At 45.2% G+C, this 13,781-nt stretch overlaps 1 protein-coding gene across 4 annotated transcripts in view; it reads left to right on the plus strand.

The window, feature by feature from the left end:
• Window positions 1-13,781, plus strand: part of lef1 (lymphoid enhancer-binding factor 1) — a 42,358-nt gene that overhangs the window by 23,920 nt on the left and 4,657 nt on the right. The window contains exons 4-10 of one of the 4 annotated variants that reach the window (XM_030057330.1): window positions 20-152; window positions 3,466-3,556; window positions 4,655-4,774; window positions 5,587-5,758; window positions 6,544-6,651; window positions 8,467-8,515; window positions 9,201-9,242. In XM_030057330.1, the coding sequence (XP_029913190.1) occupies window positions 20-152; window positions 3,466-3,556; window positions 4,655-4,774; window positions 5,587-5,758; window positions 6,544-6,651; window positions 8,467-8,515; window positions 9,201-9,235 (708 nt within the window). In that variant the 3' untranslated portion in view covers window positions 9,236-9,242. The remainder of the gene's footprint in view (window positions 1-19; window positions 153-3,465; window positions 3,557-4,654; window positions 4,775-5,586; window positions 5,759-6,543; window positions 6,652-8,466; window positions 8,516-9,200; window positions 9,243-13,781) is intronic. The other 3 variants (XM_030057339.1, XM_030057353.1, XM_030057346.1) reach the window with 3 other exon arrangements.

Here is a 13,781-nt window from a genome sequence, read left to right on the forward strand (position 1 = left end):
TAATCCCCTCTCCCCTCAGTCCAACAAGGTTCCTGTGGTGCAGCCGTCCCATGCAGTCCACCCGCTCACCCCGCTGATCACGTACAGTGATGAACACTTTGCTCCAGGACCACACTCTGGACATCACCCCCAGGATGCCAACAACAAACAAGGTAAGGACGAAGAAAGTGAAGGAAGCAGTTCATGTCACATTATTAACAACGTGTTGGGCAGCAGGCTGGCACAGTGAACAGGACAAATATATCACTCAGTACTGTTTTCAATAGTATTATTTTATTTTATTGCTCTCAGGGAGTTTTAAGTAATTTGTTATACCACTTGCTCTATTACTTGTTTGTCACAACAAAATGGCGTTTCCCGTGCATTTCTGTGTGAATGATCGCCGTAGCCAAATAGTGTTGATGTCCTTGTCACTCTCCTGCTCAATAAATAAAAGTCATGGAAAATGAAAAACTCCAAAGCTGATGAAAGTAAACTTCTGCTTCACATCTGAGCTAGTTTAGTAAGTGAGAGGATGATTACTAATGCTGACAAAAACAAGTCAGGGGTTGGAGCTGGGATAGTTTTTGTTCTTGAGCAAAATCAACTTCCATCTGATATTGAGGTAGATGGATGAAATTGGTTTTAAGTTTTATACCCATTGCCATCTTTTAAAAGGTTTTAAAAAATTTGATTTAAATTACAGAAAAATATAGTCACCAAGTTTATGGCTTGTCCTTCTGCTTTTGTGTTTCCCTTTGCAAATAAAACAAGTTTTTCAGTCATAATTATTTTCCTTTAGATCATACTCAAAAAACATTAATAATATTGAACCATTATTGGTCCGAGCTGTTAACTGAATATATTGCGACATGTCTTCGAACATCAACGAAGTGTCCCAAAAGCTAACCAAAATCTGGCATAGCAGTGTTCTCCTTCCTGTGTTCTCTTAACATGAACTGAATTGAAGCAGCCGTTGGGACAGCTCAGTGAGCTCTGCCGCCCCTCTCCCTCTGCACACTTTGTCTCTCAGTAGCAACATCAAGCTTGAACTCCGCCAGCTCCAGAGGAGCACTTGAGCAGGTTGGACGAGCTTCTCGGCCCAGCGCAGCTGGAGATTTTGGCAGTTTCTCACGAATATGAAAAGACACGGGCCCTCCGTAGTGCTGTCCCGCACCTCTCCTCTTCTCTTCTCTTGCCTTTCTTCTCCTCCGGCTGCCAGTTGAAAAGGAGGAGAGGGAGCAGACGGGATGTAGGCAATGATGTTGATGAGGCAGAGAGGTTCTGAGGGACAAGCTATAAATAACAATGTAGAGCTGAACACCAGAGTACACAGCAGAAAGAGATGAGGCGAATGAGACATATAAAGAATCTGTGCTCCACATATGTCAGAAGAATGGGCCATCAGACACATTTCGTTGAAGACTTTGTTAATAGAAGCAGGAAAGAATTATGTTGACACTGAACTTAGTAATAAAAATGCTGTACACCTTCTCACACACACACACACACACACACACACAAACATGATCAGCAAAGTTTCATCGACATTTCGTACAATGTGGTAATGCTCTCTGGTTTTATTTAAGTCTTTGTGTTGACCTTGCCAGTCCTCATGCAGCACGGGAGTTAGTGACAAACACTGGAGATATTCTATATTTGATCCTCACATTTGCAGCCTGTAGAACAGTAAATCCATGCCTGAGAGATCTAGTTGAAGAATTAGCTGCAAATGAACTCCCTAGGCATATTCACACCTATATAGTAGAAAGCTAAGCTTAAGATGCTTATGAACACAAAATCTCTCTCTCTCTCTCTCTCTCTCTCTCTCTCTCTCTCTCTCTTCCTCTCTCTCTCTCTTTTGCATATCGACCAATTGCTGCTCTTCCTTCCTTAGTGGGCTCAAGACTTTGATCTGCTCGTTAATTATGAAAACAATAATGGATTTTCTCATTATGAGCTTTAATATGCACAGGGCTGCAGTGCGGGATCGAAGGTCGAGAAGAGGCCTTTGAACATTTTACATTTCAACCTCGCATTGTAATTTCTTAAAGAAAAAAGAAAGAGAGTTGAAAATAGAATAGCAATCTGAATTTTGGCTATTTCCAGGTTTTACAGTGTGAATTGTGAGGTTAGTGTTGCCTTTTTTTTTTTTCTTAAGAGGAAACAGTGCCGGGTGTCGACGGGAACGTGTGAAAGGGGAGTGAGTAATTAAGCACCTTCGGGGTGTGAGTGACAAGGTTAACACGCCTGAGCTCCCTCCGCCTCCCTCCCTGCCCTGCTCCTTGCCTCCTTCCCTTCTGCCCTCAGGAGGGCCCGAAGGACTGCGAGGTGGTGGATTAGTGGGCAGGGGGTAGTGCTGTGTGCGCCATGAATCCAGCGTTGCAACACTGGCTTTGGAGATATAAGCCCCCTGCTCGCCCTGCCTCTCTGAGGAGGGAGGCCCCTTTAGACCACAGCCTGGAGAGAGAAAGAGGACGAGAAAAGATAGAGGCAGGGAGAAGAGGAGAAAAGCCTGGCTCCAGCAGGGATTAGAAGATGGTGCTAATCTGGAGGCATTTGCCCTCTTTGCTTTTTGTGTGTGTGTGTGCATGCACATGTGTAGGCACAATCCATGCGAGTGTGTGTGCAGAATAGTCTAACAGTCATTTTTGTAGACTCTTAGTCTTCTGTACTCATGCTTTTAAGGGTGAAAACAGCTTGACATTAGTCAAGAAGACAGTTGTCACAGACATTGTTAAATTTGATTCATCCCACTGCCCCGTTCGAGCTAAGTCTCCTTACAAACAGGGAGCCCTCGACCTTGAAGCCCAGCAGGAGCAGTGTAGATAGAGATGGAAGAGCTTAGTCCTGAAGATTCACTGACAGTCCCAGTCAATCCCATTTCTACAGGGACAGCTTCAGCCTTTACCACAAAGAAACAGCCTCAATTAACCAGCGATCAGCTTAACAACTATGAAACACATTGGAGTTGTAGTTAAAGTTGAAATGAAACAGCATTTTGAGAGCCTCTTGCCTCCTTAGTTTTATGTATTACCTGTTGAAACAGGTTGTTGGTGCAGGACATAATGCATAGACACATCTTTCCGAAGTGTAAACCAATTGGTGATCAGTTAGGAAGACAAACTACTTTTATTTGATGGGCTGAGCGTGTTTATTCTTCATTGAGATGTGATCTTTTTAATTTTTGCTCATGCCTACTGGTTCAGCATGACGTCACCATGATGTCTGCTTTCCAGAATGTGGAAGTAATGGCATTTTGCTGTAGAGAAAATGTAAAACTAATCAAAATTTAGTAAATTGTTGTAAATTTTTTGGTATTTATTGTTTAAATAGGTCTAGGTGAATATTCTGGCATTTGTTAATGAGGTGTAAAAAAAAAAAAAATCATTTTGCTGTGACTTAAAGTATGATAGGTGAATCCGTTATTGGGGTGCTTTACCATTGCTCACTTTACTAACAGGAGTCTTGCATTGTTGTTTGTAGGAATGCCAAGGCATCACCCTGGGCCAGACATGCCCAACTTCTACTCCCTGTCTCCTGGAGGAGTGGGGCAGATCACGCCACCGCTGGGATGGTGAGTCACACACAGACAAAGGCATAGCACGCACAGTTGATTCATGTAAACACAGAGCAATTACTATCCTGTCTCTTCTCATCAGATGCTCACTCTCTCACTGACACTATACTAGCCATGTGTACTGAATGGAGGAAGGCAGGCCTGCAGCACCAGCCTACAGAGGGAGGTCTGCCTCTGGCTGTTCCTCCTCCCCACCACTGCTGCTGTGGCTTCAGCCACACTGCTCCTCTGTGTGCTCAGCACATGTCAAACACATCACCACATACGTGCCCCTGCATAACCATATGGCTGCTTACCCCCTTCAAAGATTTCTGGAAGTACTTCTCTCTTAGCCTCATTTCATGTTTGTGAAACGCACTTTTTTGTATTTTTTTTCTTTGTCTTTCTTCCCTTTTTTATTCCACCCTTGTTTCCTCAATTCTTTGGCCTTTTTTCCCTAAATGTCTCTCTCTCTCAGACTCTACCCCCCTATCTCTCTCTCTGTCAGCGTGATGCTGGTATTAGACAGTGCTTCAGGCACACTGTGAGTGAAGCCAGATGTGAGGTGCAGGATCAGGCGACGAGTCAAGCCCAGATGCTGTCTTCCTGTGCTTCCTCAATCCACCTCCCGCCCTCTCCAAAACACTCTCTCGAAACTGAACAAATGCAAATCCCCACATAACCGTACTTATCAGTCATCATTTGGAATTCTTAGGGAGTTTTTAGGATGTTTGTGATGACGTGCACATGGTCTTGTTTACTGTTTTGGGATAGTGGTTCATTAAATCAGAGCTCCATTAGCTCGTCACCAGTCAGCCCTAATGGAGCTCCAAAGAGACACATTCACCCCGAAGGCTCACACAAGAAACCACAGTCGATGACGCCATCCCCAGCGTCGTCTTTATCTTGTGCGCTGCGGCTGAAATGTCATCTAAACATTACTCACGCAAATATGTGTCTGTGTACAAGGATTTATTTCCTTATGTGTCCTGTCAACGTAAGTGCAATCATTAGCTCTGCTGTCTTTTCCTTACTTGGCATAACATGCATTATATGAAAAGTGCTTCCTCTTGCACTGCTCCTCAAACGACACATTGTGTGCTGCTCTTATTGCAGGTTTTCACACCACATGGTGCCAGGCCCCCCAGGTCCCCATGCTACAGGGATCCCCCACCCGGCCATTGTCAACCCACAGGTCAAACACGAGCCGCAGCATGATACAGACCTCATGCACATGTGAGTCCCGCAAACACAATGCCAAAATTGCACACACACATTTTCCTCTAAAGATGAAGCCTTTGCTCCTCCTCCACTCCCTATCAGCAGCATTCTGAGACCACATACTTCCAGGTATTTGTACACTCAGCTACTACAGTAGGCCATTGCTGAACAAACCCTCTGTCAGAGCCTTGTTCCCATTCCCTTGATGTGAGCAGATAAGCAGCAAGGGCCCGTGCTCCACTGATAACAGGCCCATGCTTCATTTGGCCTCAGGGATCACAACACACTTAGCCAGCAACAGATACAGGTCTGAGATTAGTGCTTGGATGAACTGATCTCCCATTTACTGGGAAGTGCTTTGAGCGCCCTGAAGTGGTTATCACTGATATTTCCATTATTCATGGCCATCTTCATACTAAGACTGTATTAGTATCAAAATGGTTATTAGAAAGTGAGTCAAGAGTGGGAGCCGAGTGTGTGTATATGAGTGTGTGAGCTTGAGCATTTGGTTCTAAGCGATTGCCAATGTGCTGTGGACAAGAAGGTTTGGTTGCCATTACTGGTGAAGTAATCTCTCCGCTTGAAAGGCTGCGAATGTACAACTGCACATGATTAAAGGCTGGGGCAGGGGCCCATGGCGTGGCAACCTCTCACGCAGCCTCACCATTGGCTGAGAGCAACCAGACCCTCACTGCTTCTGTCGCCATTGCGCCACCACAATTTCCCTCCTCTGTTGTCCTGCTCTTTTATTTTTTCCTCTCATTTTATTACTATTATTTTCAACCCTTTCTTTACCTCCATGCCTGTTGTTTTTTTTTCTACTATTGTTTTGACAGGAAACCCCAACACGAACAGAGAAAGGAGCAGGAGCCCAAAAGACCGCATATCAAGAAGCCGCTAAACGCCTTCATGCTCTACATGAAAGAGATGCGTGCCAATGTGGTTGCCGAGTGCACGCTGAAGGAGAGCGCCGCCATCAATCAGATCCTGGGACGGAGGGTAGGTCACACTACAGCGGGGTATGCCCCGGTCTCATTGGCATATCTGTGGTATATCTTTGTTAGTTGAGGTCGCAATCCCAACCCAAACTCCCAAAAGGCTGCATGAACTGTCTTTCAAGGCGCAATTAGTTTAAAAAAGTATAAAATCCTCCCTCTATTAACATAGAGGCTCTTTGATGGACGAGTCGTGATTATTGGCATAATGATTGCCCCAGTCCATTATGTCCCTCTCACCAGCACAGATACAGACTGCCCATCTAACTGACATTTAATCAAATTGGCTTTAATAAAATATGCCTGGATAATGGCACGATTGGAAATGACAAAATTTGTTCCTTTTGAGGATTGGGAAAAGAGTGGAACCACAGAGCCATGTTAAAAGCCTTAACGAATAGGCCCAGTGGTTGAGGCAGCCAGCCACAGCAAAGCCTAGTTTGTGGCCTGCATAGGGTAATTGCTCGCTGACATAGTTTGAATAAAAAGTGCTGCTAAATTGGAACCAGTGTTTTGATATGAAATCAAAGTTTTTTTTCCCCTTCGCTTCTCCCTCTCGCTGACTCTCGTGCATGTTAATCTCTTCATCATGTTTCCCCCTTATTCTTTGTCTCTCTCTTGCCCCCTTTTTTCTCCACCAAACGTTTGGAAGTTGAAAAGTTTTTTTTTTTCTCCAACAAAACACTAGCACAGGTCTCTTTGGAGAGAACGTGCAAGTGCATGCCAGTAATTGACTGTGTGCTATTTTTTTTTTTCTTTTTCTTCCTAATCTCCTTTGTACTGAAACAGTGGCATGCTTTATCTCGGGAAGAGCAAGCTAAGTATTATGAGTTAGCCCGCAAGGAACGGCAGCTCCACATGCAGCTCTACCCAGGCTGGTCTGCTCGAGACAATTATGTAAGTATCAACAGAACAGATTGGCAGAGGTGTGTGTGTGTGTGTATGTGCGTGCGTATGTGTGTGCGTGCGTGTATGTTGATTTATCTTGTCTGTTTTTGTCAGCGTAGCATGCCTTGTTCTTAAAATGGGACACAATAACAACACGCTAATTCACACCAGTCTGCTCCATGCTAATGGTGTCCATTTATAGCCCCTTTGTTTCAGCCTTATGTGTAATTCATAGCACTCTCATTCACTGCTATATTACCATCCACACTGAAATGGATTGTGGTGTCATGGACGTTATTATTGCGACAATGAGTGAAAAGTGCCTGGTAATGGTTATGCTAGTCTTTGATGTTCCATATCAGCATGGAGCTTTGTATGTAAAATGCAACTGTTTTGGGGTTTGAGGTGGTTGGATTACACATAAAACGACATCTGCACCTTTGCTGTTGTAGGTGTCCATTTTGTTTATGAATTTGTGACTTTTTTTTTTTTTTTTTTGGTTTGAGTTAAGATGCTTGTCTATTTTCCATGCATATCACACAGTGCATGCTTGAAAATAGACAAATCTGTTTGTGAGTATGTGGTGTGTATGAAATTGTGAGAGAGCGCCTGCCTTTATTAAAAGTGTGGCTCCAGCACTCACATTCACTCCACCACCAAAGTGCTTTGTGGTGTTTATCTGCCTCCCCTCGGACACCAGCGGCATCCCTCTCCTTCTGCCTCCACCGCTCTGTGCCAAGACGCCTCGCCGAGGGGGAGACGGCTCCGCGGTGCTGCTCCCACTGAAGCACAGCACACTGAAATACTACACAACATCAGCTTGTGACAGTTAGCCCAGTTCCAATTTAATTCCTAGCTTTGTTTACTACAACCCTGTTTGACAGGTAGAAAAAAAATATCTTCTACTTAGCATACTTAAAAAAAAAAAAAAAAAAATTAAAGGGAAACAATATGTTTAAAGCGAAAGAGTTCCTACAAGTCGATGCTGTATCCATGGAGTAAGCACTATTTTGTGTCCCCTCCCACAAACAAAATCTTTCGCTGAATACAGGCAACATATCATGCTTGGAAGCACTCAAAATAGGTACACACTGGCATAGAGAGCATGTAACATTCATAGTTTTTACTCCGTATCCCCCCTCTCATCCATTCCCTCACCCACTCTCACTTGGTCTCTCTTCTCCCTCTTCTCCCTGTCTGCCGCAGCAGTAGAAGGCAGATTAGCTCATGAATAAGTGGATTAGCAGACTTTGCAGCAGGAAACCAAAGTGCTGCTCATATTTGACTAGAGCGACTCTATGCTGCTATCTATACCTATAGTCTCCCCCCTGGGGATTTAGCATAAGCTATAAATCCTTACACACTCCCACTACCTCACTAGAAAAAGTGATGCTCTTCACAGTCATCGAGACTACCCTTAATTACAGTGAGCGTTTTAATTGCACTTCATGTTAATGTTTATCATGAGAAGGACTTCAGAGCTCTCCGTAGCAGTGATGAGGTGTATTCATCCAGAATGGTCATAACAGCATAGTTTTAGCACACACAATACAGATAACTTCATTTAAACTTATCCGTTCAGCTGAAAAAGACCTAAAAAATATACCAACACTGAGAGGTTAAGGTGAGGAAAGGTAGAGCAGACCGTTGGTTGGTGCGTCCCCCTCAGCGTGGTGACTTGCCGTGGGCCGGAGTCCAGGAGATGCTGGTTGGATGCCCAGCAGGGGATGAGTGAACATGGCAATCAGCAGCAGGACATAAGAGTGGTCTAGTGAGAGTGAGTGCTGGAGCCACACTTTATGCGTTCATCTGGATATTTTATAGGGAAAGAAGAAGAAGCGGAAGAGGGAGAAGATCCAGGAACCGGCTGCAGGTAACCAACCACTCATTTCAGTTCCCTCTGTTGCTTTATTTTTTATTTATTTATTTATTTATTTTTTACTATCTGATGCATTTTGAGGTTGTGAACAGCACTGTCCTCGTGTGGAATATGTTCTTTTGTATGTCACTGCATTTTTGCTAACGCACTGGCCACAAAGCTGTTAAAAAAAAAAATTCTCTTTAGATAGCCACAAACTCCTGGTGATAGGAACCCGCACAATCTCACAAGCCACTTCCACACCATTGTGACCTTTTATCCTCATTAAACCCTCAGTAGACCGGGTTGCTTTGCTGGTTCTGTGCAGGCAGCGTTGTCATTTCACTTTTTCTAGGGCTTCTTCTTTGTACACATCTCTCCATCCATTTGTACCCTTCCTCTCTCATCCCCTCTTCACACATACATACACCTACTTTGGGATTAGTCTGTCCATTTCTATTTGACTACTTGCTGGGTCTGGGCTTTGCACTATTTGTCTGCCTGCTGCACTACAGTATGTCTTTCTGCTGACCTTGTTTAGCTGTGCTTTTAGGCCCCCCTCCCAACACTGCAACTGTAATCCACTGAGAATTATAACTTGAGTAAAAATGTCTATCTACACTGTATGGGCCACACGGACGGTGAAGGGCTGTGCCGTCCAAATACGTCAAATTTTAAAAAACAATGCAATTTTCTGCAGGTACAGGCCAGAGAATGAAAACGGCGTACATCTGAGAAAATGGTAAGACAACCCTCTATCCCTCCCTGTCTGGTCCTGTTCAATATATGTCAAGTCTTTTTAAACTGCTAAACACTGACTTGAGAGTGTGTACTCACAGACTAATCCTAAAAAGGTCCACCCTAACCTCACCATAGTCATTGTGCCAGTGATGTTAAGGCCTGAAGAGGGATTGTGCTTTGTGTGTCTAGTTTGCTCAATGGGCTCAGCACAATGGGCATTGGATTTTCTGTGCATGCGTATGCACACGTGCATGTGTGTGTGTGTGTGTGTGTGTGTGTGTGTGTGTGTGTATGTTGAGCTGGTCAGTCCAATGTTGGATCTTTTGTGTGAGCGCTGGTGGATGAAAGGTCATATGCTCTGTCAGCAGTGTATGGTTTGTTTTTCCTGTGTGATGTGTTACAAAAATGTCCAAACCAAAGGAAAAAGGAGTTTTCAGAAATGGCTCCTTAATAACTCATACTGCTCATTCACGGAGTGCTTTCTAAACATGGGACGAAATGATACATTTGAAATCCATTTCACTCAACCAGAACATTTTTTCAGTATTGGTGTAGGCCGTGATATCAGATCCCTCTCAGTCTAGCCCCATATGGACTACATGTGTTTTCCTCTGTGTGGAGAGAGCAGAGTGCAGCAGCTTGTTCAGCTCAGTGACTTAATGAGAAAACTCAGTCAGGTTGCATGATATCAGAATGAGTGTATCTAAAATACCTTCATAGCAAAGACACTTTGTAGTCTTGCTGAGAGATATATTGTATCAGATGATGTGTCAAGTCTTCACTGAATTGTCACCCATCCTCTTCAAATCATACGTCTGAAGAAAGAAAGATTAAGGACAGCATCTTTATTTTTCTTTCTCTCAGTCTTCCTCACTCCTCTCTCTCTCTCTCTCTCTCTCGCTCTCTCTCTCTCACCCTCCCTGTGAGTCTGGCAGCATCCTGTTATTCCGCTCTCTTTCGGCAGCAGAAAAAGCCAGGCAGATGTGACAAATCTGGTCTTATGACGAAATCACCCCAACCAGACAAAGGTTTTCCACTTGATCGATTCCTGACCCAGTGGCTCTCTCTGAACCCAAAATTGGACTGCTTTTCTTTTTTTTTTTTTCCTCCTTTTTTTTTCTTTGTCACAGCCAGTTTTCAAAGCTGGAGAGTGAGCGCTAAAAAGCACTTTATCTCTGATCCAATAATTAGCAGTGCCTAGCCGCAGCGGGATGGACACCCTTGCTGATTCTCAGTGACAGCCTTAAACTAATATGCATAATACCAAGGATACTGCCACTACTCCCCAGGCCCTCAATTTATGCAGATCCCAAAGAGCTGGATTGAGGTTAGCTTGGTGTAGACGCCAAAAACATCTTTAAATGAACTTGTTTGTCTATTTCTTTTCATCTGCCCTAGACGCTATTCCATCCATCTCTCCCCCGCATGATAAATCTGACAGGACATTTGTTGTATTATGTGCTAATTAGTTAATTTCAACACACAATTTGAGCTTCGTTTTTCTGGGTTGTGTACTATGGTTTGTCCAGTTTGAGAATCTAGTTTTTTTTTTTTCTTGTTTGTTTTTGATAGTGCATGTATATTCATGATGAAGAAACTAAAGCAGAAGAAGCAAAGTCCCGCAACATTCATGAAGGGACAACTCTAATAATACGTCTACATAAAACATATTTTATGGCTTGTGCTGAGTTTTTCTGCTTGTGAGGCAAACCAGGAGTTGAGTCGTTGAGCAGTGTTTTATGGCTTGAAGTTGGTTCTCTTTGTTATCTTTAGCATGTCAAACACTGGGCCCGCCACACAGCTGCCTCTCACCACAATCTAACAGCGCTCTGAGAAGCCATTACTTTGACATTGTGAAATTAGGGTTTCCAGCTCTTCCTCCGCTCTCTCCGCTCCCCTCGCTCTTCATTACACTGACACTGCGCGTGCATTTCGCCCCTCCACTCTTCCTTGCCTCGCTCCAGTTCTGAATCCCTGCTCTTCCTCATTTTGTTCCTCTCTTTCTCCTTTCCTCCCTTGCTGTTAGCCTTTTGTCTGACTAAGCCCACTGATTCACAGCCTTTGAGATAGTTATCTGGCCGAGACACACACATGCCCTCTAGGCTTTCTCCTTTTTCAGCCGCTGCGCATTTCTCTCACAGGGGGGAGACACTCTAACAAAGGTGGCTTTTTAATCTGGCTGGCGAGGGCCACGGGAGTTGCAAACACTTGCAAACCGTCATGAAAATTTGACTTGTGCGTGAGTCATCACGCTACAGCTCTCATGAGCGTGCCCTTTTGCTGGCATGCAAAATTGATAGCTCAGGAAGGGTAATGTGAATTTCCCCATATTCTTGTGCAAGAGCTCCCACTTCTCACCATACGACTGGATTTATTTTCAAGAGTGCGATCCAATATTAATGCATATCCAGACATCAAGATTTTTGAAAAAGATATTATTTTACTTCTATTGCAGTGCAGCCAGCGTGTTGAGGTACAGTGGGGTCATTTCTAACCACATGTTCTGGTCCCACATCATGAAAGAGAGTGCTGGCTACTCTCTCCCCTTCTCCTTCTCTCTCTGTCTGTGCCGTGCCCCAGCCCTGCTCCCTCTGATGTGTGCAGGCAGAAGTCAGCTGTCAAGGCTTTGATGAGCGAGGAGGGAAGAAGGGCGAGGAGGGAGAGGGAGGGTAGGGGCCAAAAGAAAATCCCTCTTATTCTAGAGAGTTCTGAGTTTACCTAATCTCACTCCACTGCCGCTCATCCCTCACAGTCTCTGTCCCTCATTTATTTCTCTCTTTTTGTAGGTTTGCCTCTCATCTTCTTGCTCTCTCTCAGTCAGACCCTCATCACTCTCTGTACCTCTCTCTCTCTCTCTTTTTCTCTTTCTCAAGCAGCCAGGCACACTCTCCAGCTGCAATTAGGCAAGGTTCTGCGTCTGCCTCCATTTCCCGAGCCGTTTCAATTTGGCACCGTGCCTCTAGGCCACAGCGGCACAGCCCAGTGCCTCCACACCCCGCCTTATTAGTGACCTGAGATAATTGGGGATGGAGTCCGGATCGCATGCTACTCTGGGTCTCGCTCTGAGCGGCTCACAGGAGATGAGAGGATGTTTTTAAAACTGTACTTCACAAAAAGAAATACTTTGGGTGGGGGGGGCAGGGACGGGGGACTTCAGCATAAATCAGAGCGACGCCCCAGCTAATGTTACTGTGGGTAGGAAATAGAAGCGGAAATGTTCTCCCCCACAGTCTTCTCAGTCTCCCACTCCCCTTGCCCCCACAAAGCCGGCTCTGTGAAGAAAAACGGCCCTCTCAGCACTTAGTATATGGACTTTCAGAGGGTGGCAGAATGTCAAACACTAAAGTATGCAGGTGTGGTATGAGCTCAGAAGTAGCCATCTTTAACAGTGAAAATATTGTCTGATCCTGAACTTCAACTTTTGACTTGCTGCTCTATTTGAAACTTTTGAAGAAATCCTATAAGGGGGAATGTCTTACAGTCTCATGTTGAGGAAATGCACCTATGGCGCTTCCATTGTTTAGACTGGGCGCTTGAAATTTGTTTTGATTGAGTCACGGGCCTATTGTGTTGTGGTTTGGCCAGCTGCAGTAACAGTATGAGGGTCCAGTCTCTCGGCTTTTTGTGATGTCTTCTCCACTTCCTCTTTCTCTTTCTCTCCCCCCCACAACACACACACACACACACACACACACACACGTCTTCACCCCTGTGGCTCCTTGAGGCGCTGCAGTCTTTTGGAGGAGGCGGAGATGTGTGACCTTATAAAACGCTCCCCTCGAGAGATGCTTATCTGTGAATGAAAGGCCCCCAGGTAACACAACGCACAGACAGGAAGAGGAGAGAGGGAGCGAAAGGAAGCTATGTTTATTTTTATTTTACCCCAAATCCTGCACTGTGATGTGTAGATGGAGTTTTTTTGTGCGAGTGAATCTGGCCATTATCAGAGAGGGCAAAAACCTCAACCCGTCTCAGCCCTCCCATATCTCTTCTTCTACGTCCTCCTCCTCTTTCTTCATTCTCTTCTGCTGCCTTTCTCTCTCTTCCCTTTTCCTCTCCTTTTCACTTCTTTGCCCATTTCCTCTCCTTTCCTGATCCGCTCCTCTGTCCTGATGTTGAATGTGAGTGGCGGTGGAGGCCTTTGAAGCAAGACCACAGCGGAGGGAGCAGTCATTGTGCAGGCTCTTTGAATGTGCCGCAACCCCTTCGCCCCCCCCAAAGCCGCCCCACCCCCTGGCCTGCAGCGGCTCAGACTGTGCTGTGCGGGGGCAACACAGGACTTGGCCAGACTTCAGCTGCCCGGGCCCCCAGCGATGCTGCCTCAGATGTGGGCAACCCCACCTCCCCTCCCACCCCCCCCCTCACTCTTTCCCCCCTGCTCCTAGACCCTCCTGTACTCCCCAAGTCTCACCCACACATGCCTGAGGTTTGTGGTTTTGGTGGCTCCCCCTCCCCTTTCCCCTTTCGACCACAGCCAAGCCCCACCCTTCCCTGCTCTTCAATATTGCGCACACAGACACCATCTTACAGTCTCCTCTTT

This window comes from Myripristis murdjan, chromosome 1 (assembly GCF_902150065.1).
Source record: "Myripristis murdjan chromosome 1, fMyrMur1.1, whole genome shotgun sequence".
Classification (NCBI taxonomy): domain Eukaryota; kingdom Metazoa; phylum Chordata; class Actinopteri; order Holocentriformes; family Holocentridae; genus Myripristis; species Myripristis murdjan.